General features: G+C 50.8%; 1 protein-coding gene across 1 annotated transcript in view; it reads left to right on the top strand.

Moving 5' to 3' along the window:
- SPON1 (spondin 1) overlaps nucleotides 1–15,309 on the top strand; it is a 229,260-nt gene extending 213,951 nt beyond the window's left edge. Inside the window, exons 8-16 of the mRNA XM_081153650.1 lie at nucleotides 1,790–1,991; nucleotides 2,987–3,127; nucleotides 3,578–3,653; nucleotides 4,628–4,810; nucleotides 8,084–8,254; nucleotides 8,332–8,499; nucleotides 9,369–9,533; nucleotides 10,548–10,808; nucleotides 12,433–15,309. Of these exons, the coding sequence (XP_081009776.1) occupies nucleotides 1,790–1,991; nucleotides 2,987–3,127; nucleotides 3,578–3,653; nucleotides 4,628–4,810; nucleotides 8,084–8,254; nucleotides 8,332–8,499; nucleotides 9,369–9,533; nucleotides 10,548–10,808; nucleotides 12,433–12,596 (1,531 nt within the window). The 3' untranslated portion in view covers nucleotides 12,597–15,309. The remainder of the gene's footprint in view (nucleotides 1–1,789; nucleotides 1,992–2,986; nucleotides 3,128–3,577; nucleotides 3,654–4,627; nucleotides 4,811–8,083; nucleotides 8,255–8,331; nucleotides 8,500–9,368; nucleotides 9,534–10,547; nucleotides 10,809–12,432) is intronic.
- The last annotated feature ends 1,993 nt before the right edge of the window (nucleotides 15,310–17,302 follow it).

Here is a 17,302-nt window from a genome sequence, read left to right on the forward strand (position 1 = left end):
CAGAGCCAAGGAGGGATGGGCGTGCACAGCCCCGCCCAGGTGCCAGTGTCCCCTGTCTGGTACCTGATGGAAGGCAGGCCCCGGACTGTGTCCTCTTAGTCCCTAGGTGAGCAACGCTGCAGCTCCCCAGACTGCAGATCTTCTAGAAACCAGATCTCTAAGAAAGCTGCTGAAACCCCTGACCTACCTGCCAGGAAATGCACGCATGGGGAAGGAGAACAGGCGTAGTAGTAATAGTTCAGGTGTCAGGCACTGCACTAAGTACTGTATGCACCTTATCCCCCTGAAACTCATAGTAACCCATAGGGGGGTCCCCACTTTATAGACTTGGACACTGAGGCACAGAAAGTTTGGTCATTTGTCCAAGGATACAGGCCTAAGGGGCGGTGCCAGGATGCGCCCTGGGCTTCCCTCTCTCTGCTCATTGTTTGACCCCGCCTGGCCTGCCAGCGCCCTAGGGGTCCACTCCCATGGGGCCTAACCAGGTCTGGAGTCAGTGCTTTCTGGGGACAGGTGAGGGCAGCCAGGAGCAGCTGGTCCCAACAGAGGGCGCAGGGACTCCCAAACAGCTGAGGTGGACCAGCGGCAGCTGGGCTGATGAGACGGGTTGGTTCCCTGCCGAGGATTCCCCACGGTTAGCAGCCTGGGGTGTAGCCTTCAAACCCTGGCCCCTGTTACCGCTAAGGCCATGAGCCTCTAGACGCTTTGCTTTCTTCCCCACACACTGATATAATTCTAACCCCCAGGATTGTCACGGGGGCAGGGAAATAAAATAGTGCAGGTCTGCCACCAAGTGTGTGCTGAGCGGCTCCAATCCTCCAACCCCCGCCCCTTCCCCCCCCCCCCCCCCCCCCCCGGTGGGCCACCACCATCGATCTCGCACCAGCCCTGGCCACTCCCAGGACCTCTTCTCAGCGACACGAGGAGGCAGGTTGAAGAACCACCTCTCGTAGCTCAGGGGTCGCCAGCCAGAGGTCTCTGGCTGTACAGCTGGGTCCCTGCTCTCGGCTGGAGGGAATGGCTGTGAGTCGGATGCTATAGGCAACCCGAGGGCAACGGAGGAAGCAGGACCTGACTTGGATCCCAGCACCGTGAGAGGGGCAGGGTGGGAGACCTGGAAACTGGTGGTGAAAAGAGTACTGACCTTGACCGAATACGGACTTGGGTTGCGGTCTCCATCCTACCACTCCACTCTGTGACTTTGGACAAGTTAATAACCCTCCTGAGCCTCAGTTTCCACATTCATGAGCTGGAGTCCGTTACCCTGTTCCGAGGACTCAATGAGAATGTATGAGGAAGCGCTTGGGGCATTGCTTGCCAGTTTTCATTTGGAAAGTTCATCTCGCATCCAACATAGCTGGGCCCACAAGCAGCACAAAGTATCTGTTCCTTCAATTATTCAGAAACACTTACCGGAGCATCTACTCCACGCCAGGCACAACCGTTACAGGAACTGGAAATAAAGCCCTGAAGAAGGCAGGCAAAAGCCCTGCTTTTCCAGTCAGTAAACAGCTAAACAAGTAAATAAGAAAGTAGAAAATAATAGTAAGTGCTGTGTACACATTAGAAGGATGTGGATAGGAGGGGAGCACATGGTTCTCTCTACATGTGGCCAGTGGATGGACCCAGGAGAGGGAAGGGTGTAAACCACTCACGGCCAAAGGCAGTGGGAGACCGAGAGCCCGCCTTCCTTCTGGGCTTCTCATCCTTTACATGGGCTGGCCAGGTGTCCCTCAGAGTGTGCACCCCTGGAGTCCCTAATGCAGTGGCCTCTGTGTTTGGTTTCCAGGAGAGCAGCACCCTCGGCTGAATTTTCCGTGGACAGGACACGCCACCTAATGTCCTTCCTGACCATGATGGGCCCCAGCCCCGACTGGAACGTGGGCCTGTCTGCAGAGGACCTGTGCACCAAGGAGTGTGGCTGGGTGCAGAAGGTGGTGCAGGACCTGATTCCTTGGGATGCAGGCACTGACAGCGGGGTCACCTACGAGGTAGGTGTTTGCCTGGAGTGGTGAGTGACAGACCGTGGCCAGCCCTGTTCGGGGTGAATCTGGCCCAGGCTGTGTCCTAGATGAACTCAGTGTGGCAGGGGAGGCCACCAGGGTCTCGTCACCACGTACTCGCACACAATCTGATTTGGACTCTGGAAAGTGTCCGTGCAGCTGGTCAGGGCAAGGAGAGGAATCTGCTAAAGAGCCGCTCATAGGTAAGCAGAGGAACAGCAGGGGAAAGGCACTGCACAGGTGGAAGGGGGTCAGGGGAGAGGGAGAGGGAAAGAGGGGGCCGGGCTGTATTCCAAAGGTCTCTGGACAGCCAGGCTAAGGAGTTCAGAATCCCTCCTGAATGTCAATATTTCTCAGATATGGTCAATACACCGACAACATAAAAATCTGGAGCCTTCAGAAAACCAGTGGTAGAACAATCTAGAACAGATGATGGTGACTATGGTTTGTGGGACAAATCTGGCCTGCCACCTAATTTGAAAATAAAATTTTCAAACCCAGCCTCACATATTTGGTTACATGTGGTCTGGGGCTGCTTTCTCCCTGTAACAGCTGAGTTGAGTCCTTGAGACAGACACAGTTTGGCCCACAAAGCCTAAAATATCTACCATCTGATACTCTTCAGACAACAGTTTGCCAGCACCGGGTCTAGTAGGAAGAGCTCTGGATTCAGGCCAACCCTCTCGGCCATTTCCGAGCTGGGGTGGCCTCTCTGAAGTTTGGCTTCCTCACCTGGGCATAATCCCACCATGTATGTGGGAGAACCTGAAAGTATAGATCTGCAAAGGGCCGTGCACAGCACGGGCATGAATAGAATTCCATAATATAAATAGGAGTTATGCTTGTTAAATTCCTATCAAAGCTTTTGTTCTGATCATATTACAATCAAATTGCTTTTGCAAACAAACAAACAAATTGGTTTTGTGTGGTATTTTAACCAGTTCTATTTCCCACTCTTTGTATGTTTTTTTTCCCCACTGCAGTCACCCAACAAGCCCACAATTCCCCAGGAGAAAATCCGGCCCCTGACCAGCCTGGACCATCCTCAGAGTCCGTTTTACGATCCAGAGGGTGGGTCCATCACTCAAGTAGCCAGAGTTGTCATCGAGAGAATCGCCCGGAAGGTACGATTAGAGTTCACCCTGGCGTTGACCTTTCCCACTTGGGGTACAAGGAGTCTGCCCCCCCTTTCTGCTCTAGAACCATGGGGTCCCTGGCATATTCAGGGATGTAGAATTCCTGGGCCTCCCAAGGTTTCTAGTATACAAACTATTCGTAAATGAGCTATAAATGAGCAAAACAAACATAATAATAGGGTGTGATGCTGAACTGAATGATTTGATCCAGGCAGATGGGTCTCATCATGAGCTCCACAATCAATTACTAATGTCTGCCACGGGTCAGGAATTGGAAGCTGTGACTTCTTTGCTGTTTCTCTTTCAGTCAGAGTGTAAATGCCGGCCCAGAACTCCGCCTTGTACACCAGGGTGGGCGTTGCATTTTACATCTTCCCTCACCTTTCCCCCGCCCGTTCCGTTCTTTCACGTGAGCCCTGAGTCTTTCTCCTCTTGCAGGGGGAGCAGTGCAATATTGTACCGGACAACGTGGATGATATTGTAGCAGACCTGGCTCCGGAAGAGAAAGACGAAGGTACTGCTGCTTCCCTTTGTTGCCGGTGGCAACCTAAATTGGCACTGGGAAAGCAATTTGCTAACAGGTTTTAAAAGCCACAAATATATTATACCCTTTGACTTGAGAGATATAATCCAGAGCAAGGCTTAGACTAGGCTCACAGATCCAGGGAATTGGTGAAGGTGTGATGCTGGATTATGCACTCGCAGTACCCGGCCTTTAAAATGATCACGTAAGTGGCACTTGCATAGGCTTCGCAGTGCTCAGGTCCCTCTCTGCTTTGATTCTCGCGCTGGCCTGTGAGGCAGACGTGGATGAGTCCACTTGGCCAGCAAGAAGAGAGAGGCCCAGATCCTACGGTCAGGAGGGAGTGGCAGAGCTGTGGCCTCGGCTCAAGTTTTCTCATGGGAGCTGGAACCACGCAATCTGGGCTCTTGTTCTGTGGCCTTGGGCAAGAAGCTCACCTGTCTATCGTGGTGTCCTCACCTGTGAAATGGGGATAATAACAGAGCTCAGCTCATAAAGTCTCGAATAGGGTAAAGCACGTGTGGTTCTTAGAATGACGCTGGCACATAACAAGCACGCACTGAACACTGGCTGCTCTCATCCTATCCTGACACCTGCACATGGACCATGATCTCTGGGAAGATGGCGCAGCAACACAGAAACCCCTGTGTGCCCCCAGAGTGCCTGTGGTATGCCCACGCCTGTGTGGGAGCGGGTCTGCAGGCGAGGGACTGGAAATTAAAAGATGTTCGCGTGTTGAGGGGAAGGGATAAAAAGAGAATCTTTACTTATTAGGAGGTTGTTTAGATACTTATTAGTGGAATGCTAAAATATAAAGGGAAGGGACTGGCTTGCTTCCCTCGCAGGAGTACCAGGCTCACAGAGGCTGCTCAGGATGCAGGGATTTTCTTGTCCCTAAATGAAGGGAGGGGCCGGTCCCAGTGGCCACAGGTTCCCAGGGAAAACCTGTCATGTACTCTTCCCAGATGACACCCCTGAAACCTGCATCTACTCCAACTGGTCCCCGTGGTCCGCCTGCAGCTCCTCCACCTGCGACAAAGGCAAAAGGATGCGGCAGCGGATGCTGAAGGCGCAGCTGGACCTCAGTGTCCCCTGCCCCGACACCCAAGACTTCCAGCCCTGCATGGGCCCCGGCTGCAGCGATGAAGGTGAGGAGACAGCCCGGGCCAGCGAGCGACCGGCAGAAGCTCAGGCGGGGACAGCTCTGCCTGGTGACGTTGGTCCCTCCGACCTGGCTGAGTCCCTAGCGGGGCACCGGGACCCTGACTGTAGTTGTCAGTGGGGTCCACCTAGGGCGGTCCCCCATCTCCAACAGTGTCTCCGGGACTCAGCACAGAATACATCTATGACATCAAAAGAATTCTTGAGGTTGACTGACCACCAGCCTCCTTCCCCAGCCACAAAAGAAAATACACACAAGTTACTGATGAGCTAGCAAACATCTCATGACAAATAACAAATAACAAGCAGCCTGCCTCTGGGCCTTAACTCCAGCCTCTTTTCTAGAAGCAGATGAACAGGTTGGGCAAGACTGAATCTAGATGCCTGGCCCTGATTCCGTGCCTGGACCCTCTTGAGTCCCGCCTGAGCCTAGGATAGAGCACTCACTTCCTTGTGTCAGGGCCTGGAGGCTGATGGCAGGAATCCTCCTGGTGTCTCCTGCAACTGCTCAAAGGTCAGGTTTGAACCACGAGCTTGCACCACATGTCATGACTGCTCAGGCTTCCAGATGGCGCTAAGCTGATTGCTGGGCAAAGGTCAGCTGCCTGCTTTCCAGGGTATGACTCCTCTCTCTATACTCTGTACTCCGTGATTTCACTGTCTCAGAGGTGCAGTGAGGCAATGGGAAGGGATGTCTAGGCTGAGCTGGTATATAGCAGGAAGAAAACCACTTCCTAGCTGAGGATAGTTGAAGAAAGCTTACCCACTACCGGTCATTCACTCTCTGGCTCTTCCTGGGGGACAGTCTCTTGGCTGCACTGCCACAGTAGTTTTCTGTTAACTGTGCCCATGATAAGACACTTCAGAGAGGAGTGAATTTTAAGATATACTTTTCTATTTCTGCAAATATGGCTGATTTTTGTAGCCGGGGTCCATGCTCCCCAGAAGCTACCCAACCCAAAGTCAAAGGTCTCTTGTGCCCACATCAGGTTTCTTTCTGCACTTGGTTATTTTGGGGAGCATTTAGAATAGGAAAGAAGCAAAGACCCCTTCAGATACTCAGAAGTCATTATATGACAGCGTGAGTGTACATTTTATTGTGGCAACCACGTCATAGAGATTTTTCCTAATTATCTGAGCCAGCCCTTTATCCCAGGCCTTGCCATCTCTGTCCACTTCCAGGGCACCACTAGAAGGATCCTTTGCAAGCAAAGATCTGATCATGTCACTCCCCAGCTGAAAAATCTGCGGCTTCTTATTGCCTGTGTGCAAACTCCTCAGTTTAGTTTACTGGGAAAACAGTTCTGCAGAGAACCAAGGTGGAGGCCTGGTGAGCACCCTGACACTCATCCAGAGCAATTTACATTATACCGCAATACTGGAAAACACATGGTTAGTCAAGGCACCCGCGGACATCTGTGCGGGGGACACCTCAAGAGTGGAGCCTCTCGACTCCAACCTCTTCGTCTCGGGTTGGTGGGGAGGGCATGCCTCCCGCTCCGGGTACTGTATTGCCAGGTTACGGGAAGCCTGAACCGGGGCTTGTCAAGCCCTGTACCTCCAACCGTATCACACTGGAACATAATTATCTTATTTGGTTGTACATGTTCCTTTACTTAGCTTTGTCCCTGCGTCTAACACATGGGTTCCAGCTGTGACTTATTGCTGCACCGCCAGCGTTGCGTAGCTTCACTGTCCAAAGGTTAGGTAACAATGTGTAGGCGCCACACCTGTGCAGGTGACAGCCCCTGGGCCTGTGCAGGCTGGCCTCACACTCTGACTTCGGCCGTCCTTCCTAGCTTCATCTCCCAACACCACCCACATATTCACTCTCTGCAGGGGTGTTTGCAGAAGCTGTTCCCTTGACCTTAAATGCAAATATCCATTACCCAACAAAGTTCACTCAAATGTGCCCTCCTGTGGGCAGTCTTCCCCAGAACTCCCAGAAGGAGTGACTTTTCCCCCTCTTCAGTGTTCCCCAGTTTCCTGGGCTTACCTCTGTCGTCATTTTCAATACCTGAGATTATTGTCAGTTTCTCTCTCTCTCCCTCTCTCTCTCTCTCTCATCCCTGAAGTAGAACAAGATCCATAACTTACACATCTTTTTAACCTCGGAGCACACCACTAAGCATTCAGTGTCTTCATTGACATGAATAAATGGATAAATGGCAGATAGGTGACTTCATTTTCCTCTTTTAAGCAAGCACGCACACACACATGCATGTGCACACATGCACACGCACACACACACACCCGTGTTCCAACACCACCACCACCATGGAACCAGGACCACAGGCCATGCTGAGAGGTTCAGTTATATTTTTCATCAACATCCTGAGTGTCTCCTACATGACCCTGGCCTTTGCTCACACCCACCCACGGGAGCAGAGCCGTATGTGGTCCAGGATATCCACACAGAAGGCTGGCTATATTGCCTCCCTCATTCGTCCCCTGTGTCCCCCCTCCTGACACACAGACATTCTCTCCCTACTCCCCACCCGCCGTTTGCTCCCCATTAGCAGCTGGGGTCTTCTCTTTGTTACCAACCTCCGCCGAGGCATTGAGACACCTATGGCCACTTAGTCTAATCTGCTCTTTGGGTACAAATCAGCCCTCAGGTCCCTACGTCCCAAGGCCAGTCATGCTCTCTACCCTCAGGAATAAAATTCTCATCTATTTTTCTAGACCGGGAAGTGGCAGCTCTAGACAATAACCAGTCTCAGGTTCCTCTGAGAAAGAGCTTACGCAGTGTCTCGACCCGCTGGGCTTTCTGTCGCAATGGAGACGTTCCAGCCTGCACTGTCCAGCGTGGTAGCCTCGGGCCTAGTCAGCACCAAAAATGTGCAGTGACTGAGGAAGTGAATCTTAAATTTTACTCAACGGTCTTAAATGTGTGGTACATCCTAGACCATGCAAGTGGATTATGACTTAAATTATGTGTAGATCAAATTATATTTTATCGCAAATGCATTATGTGCATAAAGCTCCCTCCTAGCCATCCAAGTGTCTTTCCTGTGTATTACTGTGGGGTAAGGAGTAACCTTACTGGTGCCCTATGACCTGGAAAAGGGCATTTCATTTCCTCTTAGAGAAGTTCCTGGTATACAAATGTCTACCTCTTGTGCCCCCTTACACCCCCAGCTGCCCAGCTTCCCTTGAAAAGCAGGCGGTTCCTTCTCGATTCCTGCCTTGAGGAGCAGGGTGCCCGGGTCGCGTCCGGCGCGGCGCTCGGGCTGCAGGGACCGCTCCGTGTGTTGCAGATGGTTCCACCTGCACCATGTCCGAGTGGATCACCTGGTCGCCCTGCAGCATCTCCTGCGGCGTGGGCACGCGGTCCCGAGAGCGGTACGTGAAGCAGTTCCCCGAGGACGGCTCCGTGTGCACGGTGCCCACCGAGGAGACGGAGAAGTGCACGGTCAACGAGGAGTGCTGTGAGTGGGGCGCCGGGCGGGGGGGGCTCGGGGCTCCCAGGCAGCCGAGGTGACTCCGAGGTCGCGGGACTCCCCAGCTCCCAGCAGCTGCCTGATGACCGAGTGGGGCGAGTGGGACGAGTGCAGTGCCACCTGCGGGATGGGCATGAAGAAGCGGCACCGCATGGTCAAGATGGGCCCGGCTGACGGCTCCATGTGCAAGGCGGAGACTTCTCAGGCGGAGAAGTGCATGATGCCGGAGTGCCGTGAGTGGGCGCGGGAGGCTGGGGAGGGCACGGGGACAGGGACAGGGACAGTATGGAGGACCACCTCCGGCAAGGTCAGACATTGGGCAGGTGCAGGGGGAAATGTGGTCCACCGTCCTTGCAGGGCGCTGCTGGGATCAAGATGAGGGCCATAGTTGTATGGACATCAACCCAGACCCAGAGGGACTGGCTTCCTTGAAGGACATTCTGAGCAATGCTGGGGTGGCAAATTGGTGACTTCTGGATAGAATTCACCTGCACCTATGTTTAGAGGACCCCAGAGTGTCTTTGTGAGGGTAATAATACATTTAGATGGGATGTACATTCCCCCGGTCGTCCTAGGCCTCCCCACTCCTTTACGTTGAATTTGCCTGGCCCCGTAAAGCATTATAAACCCTGCTCTGTGCACAGATGCACAGGGGCTCACACATCAGTACACGTATGTACACATGCACACAGCACATACACATTCTAGGGGTTTCAGCACATGCTCAAAAATGCAGTGTGTCGATCTTTTAGTGTATGGTTCCTGGGGTGTGTGGGATGTTTCTGTCTCTAGTCAGACCCTAGTCAGACCCTTAGTGGTGTTTCAAGTGGGGACTTATGTATTCATATAACTTGTGTGTTCACTGTCACGTGATGTCATGTCAGCCTCCAGCAGGGCCAGAGGAGTTGCAGGAGAGTGACAAGAAGAGCAGTAGTCCACTGAGCCGCTTCTTGCCCCATGGGGTTTTACTTGAGTATCTGAACCCATCAGTCAACTTCACTTTACTCCAGGGGCCAGAGTGCAAAACAGGGGGTGGGGGGCACCGAGGTCAAAGAAAGCAAAGGGGGCTTACTCTTAGTGGCAAATCTGGTTCTTGGCCTAGACACCATCCCATGCTTGCTGTCCCCATGGTCTGAGTGGAGTGACTGCAGTGTGACCTGTGGGAAGGGCATGCGGACCCGCCAGCGGATGCTCAAGTCTCTGGCCGAGCTCGGGGACTGCAATGAGGAGCTGGAGCAGGTGGAGAAGTGCATGCTGCCCGAATGCCGTAAGTCCTGGAGCTCCGGAAAACCCACCACTGTCCTCTTTTAACCAGCCCTGTGCGGGATCACACTCAGGTCATAATGACCAACCATTTGCTGGGGAGGGAGGAAGAGCATGGATTTGGACCTCTGTCTTAGCAAAGTAACTTAAACTCTCAATCTCCTCATTCATAATGAGGATCCCTCTACCATCCACAAAGCACACAAACTGCAAGTTGCTAAGGAGTCTAAACAGGAGACTTCGATGAAAAACACTTCTCAGTGCTTTCCCTCCCACCCACCCCCATCCCCAATTAGCGGCGTCTAACCAATGGATTTTCTGAGCTTTTTAATGTATTCCTCCCCCCTCTGACCATTTTATTTATCCATGACTAGAGGGGAGACATTGACTCAGTGACTCCTGTACCCTTGCAGCCTTGATAAAGCCAGCCGGCAGGAAAACAAGCCAAGCTCTCAAACTCTCACTGCCCACCCCCATCTCCTCCCAAATCTCTGTGATCAGCTGTATGTATTACATGGGGACTAATCTCCATGGGGAGAGAACCTGTGTTTCTGGCTCATGTTCCAAGAGAGCTTCTCTTTTAGGTGTTGGAAAGTCAGACTCACTTGGCTAGGATCTTTTTGGCTTCCTCTGAAACGCACTTGCAGTCTTTCATGCTCCCTCTCCCTTATTACTCAGGCTGCTTGCCCAGATTCAGATCTATTCCAGAAGCTCACAGAGCAAGGCAAGAGGCTCTGAACACATCTGCACAGTCCCCCCAAAGCCTCCTTGACTCACAGAGGCCATAGAACATGGGATATGAGCTGGGCACCAATCCTGCCTCTCCCACTTACCAACCTTGTGGGCTGGATGAAGTCAATCTGCCTCTCAGAGCCTCGGTTTCTCATTCTGTAAAATGGGACAACAGCCCTTGCTCTACCTTCTCATAGGTTTTTGTTGAGATGTTCAAAGGAGAGTATAAGTGACCGTACCCTGTCTCAGACATGAGATACACTCGTGCCCATCTGTGTCTTGCCAGCGATCGACTGTGAGCTCAGCGAGTGGTCCCAGTGGTCGGAATGTAACAAGTCCTGCGGGAAAGGCCACATGATTCGAACCCGGATGATCCAGATGGAGCCTCAGTTTGGAGGCGCACCCTGCCCAGAGACGGTGCAGCGGAAAAAGTGCCGCGTCCGGAAATGCCGAAACCCATCCATCCAGAAGCTGCGCTGGAGGGAGGCCCGGGAGAGCCGGAGGAGCGAGCAGCTGAGGGAAGAGTCGGACGCGGAGCAGTTCCCGGGTACGGCGCCCCCGTGTGAGGCTGGGGTTCAGGGAGATGTCAAAACGGGGGCAATTAGAGGAGGTCCTGAAGAGCTTGTAGGAGTTTGCCCATTAGAGAAGGGCATCCCAAGCAGCAGGAATAGTAATTGCAAAGGCACAGAGATACCGAAGAACGTGGTATGTTCAAGCAAAAAACGGGGTGCAGATGGAGCAGAGAACAAGGGGATAGGCAGGAAACCAGGTAGAGTGGTGGGGACCGGACCTAAGAGGTCTAGTGGCCTGCTGAGGATCTGAGACTTGGTTCTGCAGGTGAAGGTTTTAAGCAAGAGAGTGACTTTCACAGACATGTTGAGGGGTTTGGAGGAGGCAAAACAGAGGCATAGAGGCCAGTTAGTAAGTTTAGTTTGTAGCCCAGAAGAGAGATTATGTGCTCCCCTCCTCCAGCATAACTTGACGGAGTTTCAGGACTTAAAAAACTCCCCGCCTGAGGCATCACTGCTGAATAAGCTGGTCCCAGCCACGGCTGCAAACCGCAGGCAAATTCATGAAGCAGTGAGTTGGAGCATCCCTGGCTCAGTCCTGGGTCCAGGCCAATGGACGGTGTCTGGACTCCCTAGAGCGGGTGAGGAAGGTGCAGGCATAAACGCGAAGGTTAAGGGTATGTTGAATTTGACTGTTTTTAAAAGCACAGCTCAAATTACCCTTTTCTTCTCCCTTCCTAAAGGCATCCGCGTAGGGCGATGAGAAATGCACATAGGAGGAGCATGGCAGTTCCTGATCTCTCCGATAGCAAGCTGTTCACATACCAAAATGTTGTCTGTCGCACATGGTAGTCAGCTGACCAGTCAACACTCACTTAAGCCCCACTGTGTGCCAGGCAGTCACTATGCCATGGTCTTCCCCTCCATGAAACTTAGCATAGTATTGAATGATCATAAACGTGACCGGTTCTACAAAGGAACCCTATGTAGAGCACCAAGGAAACTTTCTTCTTTAAGATCTAATATCTGGGGGTCAGGGAGGGCACGTTTATGTAAGAAAAATAATACCTCAGAGTTTACTTAGTATTTGGGAAGCTAAGTACAGTACTTGGGGAGCAAGTGTAAGAGAAAGTAGCTAATTGCAACTTGAGTAGTTGCTGCATTCACAAACCACCCCAAACAGTAACTATTTAAACAGTCATTTATGAGCATGGTTCTGTGGCTCAGTGACTTGGGCTGGCTCAGCTGGGGCTGGAAGGTCTACACTGGCCTCGCCTGCATTTCTGGGGCCTCATATAGGGTGGCTGGGGCCTCTCCACATGATCTTTCCATCTGTCTCGCCAGGCTTTCTTACACGGTGGTGGAAGGGTCCCCAGCAGCTTTTCAAGCCATGTTTGCTCCTGTCCCATTAGCCAAAGCAAGTCATATAATCAAGCCCAGATTCAAGAGGTGGAGAAACAGACAGCCCCGGGGTGGGCAGAGCTGCCAAGTATTTGCGGCCTATCCCTAAGAAGGACTCTAAGCATTAGTTAATTCAACAACTCATTACACACAAGAGCAGAGGAGAAGCCCAGACAACTAGATGGGACAGTTGTTTGCTAGAGTTTGGCGCCCCTGTCCTGTCCCGGTCCGCCGGCCTAACCAGGCTTCCCGTGCCTTCAGGCTGCAGGATGCGCCCGTGGACGGCCTGGTCAGAGTGCGTGAAAATGTGCGGAGGCGGGATTCAGGAGCGCTACATGACCGTCAAGAGGAGGTTCAAGAGCTCCCAGTTCACCAGCTGCAAGGACAAGAAGGAGATCAGAGCCTGCAACGTTCACCCTTGTTAGCAGGCGTCCGAGTGTCTGGGGCCGCGCTCTAGATGCCAGAGTCACCAGTGGCTGGATCGTTTGCTTGCTTGTTTGTTTAAGGCAGTTTCAACCGTGTACGCTAGTTTTCATTTCTTCAGTGTCGTTCGCCCAGTAGTCTTGGGGATGCCAGGGACATCCCTTCTGTACGCTTCTTGGTGGGCACAGGCTGAGCAGGGCTCCCTCCTCCTCAGCCGGCCCTGCTCCAGCACAGGCGTGGGTCACGCCCGCCACCCCGCACCAAGTGGCAAGGCGCACCCACCGGGCGCAGGGCAGAGACCCGGCCCCCCGGCGGGGCAGCTGTCGGGAAACTACTCCGTGCCTGGGCCCCGGGGCCGCAGGAGACAAGCCCCTCGCTCGGGGAGAGACTCCCTCTCTCATGTTCGGCTGCCCTCTCGCAGGCAGCTTTTGCTCACGTGTTTTCACTTAGTGGAGCTGTGGGTCCCTGTCTCCTCGCTCATCAGTGCCTGGGGGGAACAGCTGGTAGGCGTGCGGAGGGGCATTGATGTTGGGTGTCTTTCTTCTTTCACTGAGAAATTCTGAATACATGTCTCCTCCTAACACTGGTTCCTGACACCCCAGAGGAAATGATGGCTGCTTCATTTGAATGTAAGGTTGCCAGTTCCTACCCCTGATGCAAAGGTAACTGAGTCTAGAAAGGATTTTTCCCTTGTTTGGGGGTGGTTGTCTTTTGTTTTTTGCCATGATTCTCCTAGGAAGCCAGCCTTATGAAGTTTCCCATACTAGGTCCTCAGTAGAACCAAGGCCAACGCAGCAAATGTGGCCTCGCTAGCAGTCCCCAACCTGAGCTTTTAAAATCTTCCAACGCACATCAAGACTTGTTCAGTTTTCAAACCAGTTCTAACATTTTTCACTCATACAAACATTTTGCTAAGTCTCCCCGCAGCCCACCAAGCCGTTCCTTCAACAAAAATGCTCTCTGTACTTTAAAAGGGGTTTTAGTCATTAAATTTTACATGTAGAAAGAGCTTTTCTTTCTTTTGCAGAAAGAAAAGGTGTTGCAAAGACCTTCAGAAGAAAGATAGAAATGTAGGGAGAAAAGTATGACAGAATCAAGTTGGGCTCTAAAATCTGGAGGGAAGTCAAACCTAGGTCAGCTCTCCACCCTAGGACTCTGGTCCTCGACAAATCCGTAGGGAAGGCCGTGGTTTTCCATCCCCTCCCAGCACTCATAAGCCAACCAAAGTCAGGGAGACTGACTGCCAAGGATTAGTGTAAAAGGACATTTTACTGAGTTGAGTCCAGCAGTTTTTACTCATTCATTTATCGTTAAAATTAGTTTCGTTTCTGTTGCAGGTTTTTCATTATGCTTAATCCAAATATGTATCATGGATGAGACGCATACAATGCTTTGGATACACTATTTTAAGAATCTGCATTAAACACATCAGGATATTTCCAAACACAACATATATATGCTACAGCCCTGAATCTGTATTTTTTTCTTTAACCCAAGAAGAGATTGTTCAATAAAAAACCCATATGGGTCTGTCTTTTGTGTTTTTACACAAATTAAGTGTTCAGAAGCTTGGGTCTGTTTACAACTGTTATCCCCCAGTCATGTTCAGCTAAAGATGCAGGTTTTTGCCCGGCCGGGCGTGGCTCAGCGGCTGAGCATCGACCTAGGACCCAGGAGATCGAGGTTCGATTCCCGGTCAGGGCACATGCCCGGGTTGCGGGCCCAATCCCCAATGACTCTCTCATCATGGGTGTTTCTATCTCCCTCTCCCTCTCCTTTCCTCTCTCTGAAATCAATAAAGATATATAAAAAAATAGAAAAGATGCAGGTTTTGCTCCCTCATTCTGGAGGGGCCACATTTACCCTATCTCTTAAGTTCCTGGAGCTTTGTTTCCAACATTATTGTTGCAGCCCTTAAATAAACCTCTTTCTCCCCCCACAAAGGAACATAATATAAAGAAATAAGAGGTTTAATTTTCTACTAGGACCAAAACAAGTTGATAGAGCATCTGCCCACTTTGGCAACATTACTCTCAGCTATCTAGAGGTATACTTACTCCCTACCCATGAAAATCGAAGTTCCTTACGGTAGTGATTCCTAAGTAACTCTAAGGACAAGCCTCCCTAGTGTCTCATGTTCTTATTTGGTTCCTGTTGGGTGCATCTTTAATTCTAATTTTGGAGAGTTAAAACTGGTTAATGGCTGAGAATGGGTACTGTCTTTCTTGTTACATGTTATTTCTTTTGCTTACAAGGGAAAATTTATAAGAAGCATCAAATCTCTTTTTTACCAAAGTCTTGTGTTAGGTGGTTTATAGTTTTTCTGGCTAACCAATCATTTTGGAAATAAAGACTTTTTACTACAAAAATGAAATTTGTTTGGACTTGCACTTGAGATAGTAAACAGATCGTAAGACACCCAGTAAAACTTGCCATATAAAGAGCAGCTGTAATTGTTGTGTATAAATTTTTACCAGTGCCAAACCAGTTGTACTCCAACTTACATCCACATTTTAAGATTACAATAAGTTCAGAGATACAGTCCCCAGCCAGACACTGGGTCACTCACCTGTCACCTTGCCAATGCATTATTTGAAGGAAAAGTGTTGTAGCAAATGAGAATAAAGCCTGGGCTTCTTCGGACCCAAAATTGAAAAAATTAAAGGTTTTGTGCTGTTTTTAATTTGAACTTTGTGTATTAAACATGTTTCAGGCATACTCAAGTCTGTGTACTTCTTCCAGGAAGTAAGGGAACAATACACATTCTCACATGAAACTTGCCCAGGTCAAGTCCGTGGATGAAATGTCAACACGCAAAAATTCTCCATGTCAAAGCAGTCCTGTGACCTGACAAACAGCCCACACTGTCCTGGCAAGTTCAAAGGAGCTCAATATAAAGTGCTCCAGGACTGTACCATTTAACCCCTAAATACAACATAGAATCAAGGAAGACACAGACATTCCACTATTTAGTTATGTGGTACCACTAATTTTAATAACAGAGTGATTCATTTTGTTCTTCACTTTGCCCGTTAGGAATGAATGAAAATAGTTCCTTTTGAAAATGAGTGAGATGCTCTAACAAACTATAAATAGCAGCTGAATTCGAATGAGCACGAAGATAATTCTTCATTTTAAATGCTTTGAAATCTATGAGAAAAAGGTCTGTACAAAAATGTCAGATGTAAATAACGGTATCCTGCTTTAGACACCCTGTGGTTCAGGTTTTACACACTGTCAGGCAGAGGCAGAAGTCCTATGAAGGTTAAGCAAGGGAACCTGGGTTCAACTCTGCTGTGTCCCCAGGGCCAGTTAGCTGACCTTTTGTGGCCTCAGGCTTTCTTACCCTAAAGGATTCCTCTATCCCACCTCCACAATTTAGCCAATTCTCATCTTGAGAGCAAGTCCTGATGCTATCCTGACATGAGTCATGGAAAGCCAGTTTTACCCACCAGTCCCTCGCTTCTCTAGAAACCAGTAAGCGCCCACTTTGTGTTCACGCTGGCTTGAGCTGCATGCCTGTCACTAATAACTGAAAATCTCCTGACAAATGAAGTCCACATGCAATACTTCGGCCCAGGTATCATCGGAGCGAAATGCAGTTTCAGGCTTTCCACTTACCATGCTTAATGTCAGCTGGCATGCATTAACATTTTCTCATGTTGCTCTAAATTCTTCAGAAAACTCAGACTATGTTCTTAACTACTTCCTGGCTTTAGAGCTGACTGATAATGGTGCTCATATTTTAAGCAGTTATGTGTTTAAGGAGTTCTCTTTTATTCAAATAATCTTAAGTATTAGCAGAAGGGAAAAGGGCCAACATCCTATTGCAATCTACTGACTCCTTTACAATACTAAGAGTTTATAAAAGTAGAGTGTCTAGTTTTTTTCTAGTATCGGCACGCAGGGCCTACTGCGCGATCCCAGCCTGGAAATTACTAGCCTATCGGGAAAGTCAGGGTCACCTGTGAAAAACACCCGCACCCCGGCTCCGCCACTCCGGCAGCCTGGCGCCACCCACGAGCCCTGGGTCACCACCTGCAGGGAGGCGCAGAAGCCAAAAGCGAGCACCCAGAAAGTTTCACAACAACGCGACACTGCACGACTTGCAAGAGATGACTTTTTCTAGTAATTCGTTTATCACATTTAGCAGAGGTATCAGTCCACAAGAGTAAAGGCGAAAAACTTCAAAAACTGGCTCCTCACTGCGGACGGTGAGGGAAGCGGGGGCTACGCCCTCACTCCACACGGTGCCTCGGCTTCTGGGTCTTCCCAAGGCCTCGGCATCTTCCCGGTAGTTATCCACCTGCAGGCCCGTTCCTACATTAGCTGCAATTAAGCGCCCTGCACTGGCTCTTTTTCTTTCGCCTGTAACATGTTTGAAGTAAGTGCCCACCGCCCCGATTTTGCCAGACTTTCTGGGAACAGCTGCGCTGGCTCCCTCCGCTTCCTCGCGCTCCAGGGGCCCGGCCGCCTGTAACCTGGCTGTCACGGCCAGAGGGCCAAGACCAGTCCCAGGGTCTCAGCAGCCTGGGTGACCGCCGCTGCCTTTCACTCCCTGGTCCCTGCAGGCTTTCCACCACCCCGACATCCTCAACCGTGAGTCTCCTGGCGGTCTCTCCAGGTTCTGGCTGTTCCTCTTGGCTTCTTGCTGCCTCTTAATCTTCTACCCGCAATGCTCATTTTCCCCAAAATTTCTACCCGTGGA

Source organism: Miniopterus schreibersii (genome assembly GCF_964146895.1).
Source record: "Miniopterus schreibersii genome assembly, chromosome: 12".
NCBI lineage: Eukaryota > Metazoa > Chordata > Mammalia > Chiroptera > Miniopteridae > Miniopterus > Miniopterus schreibersii.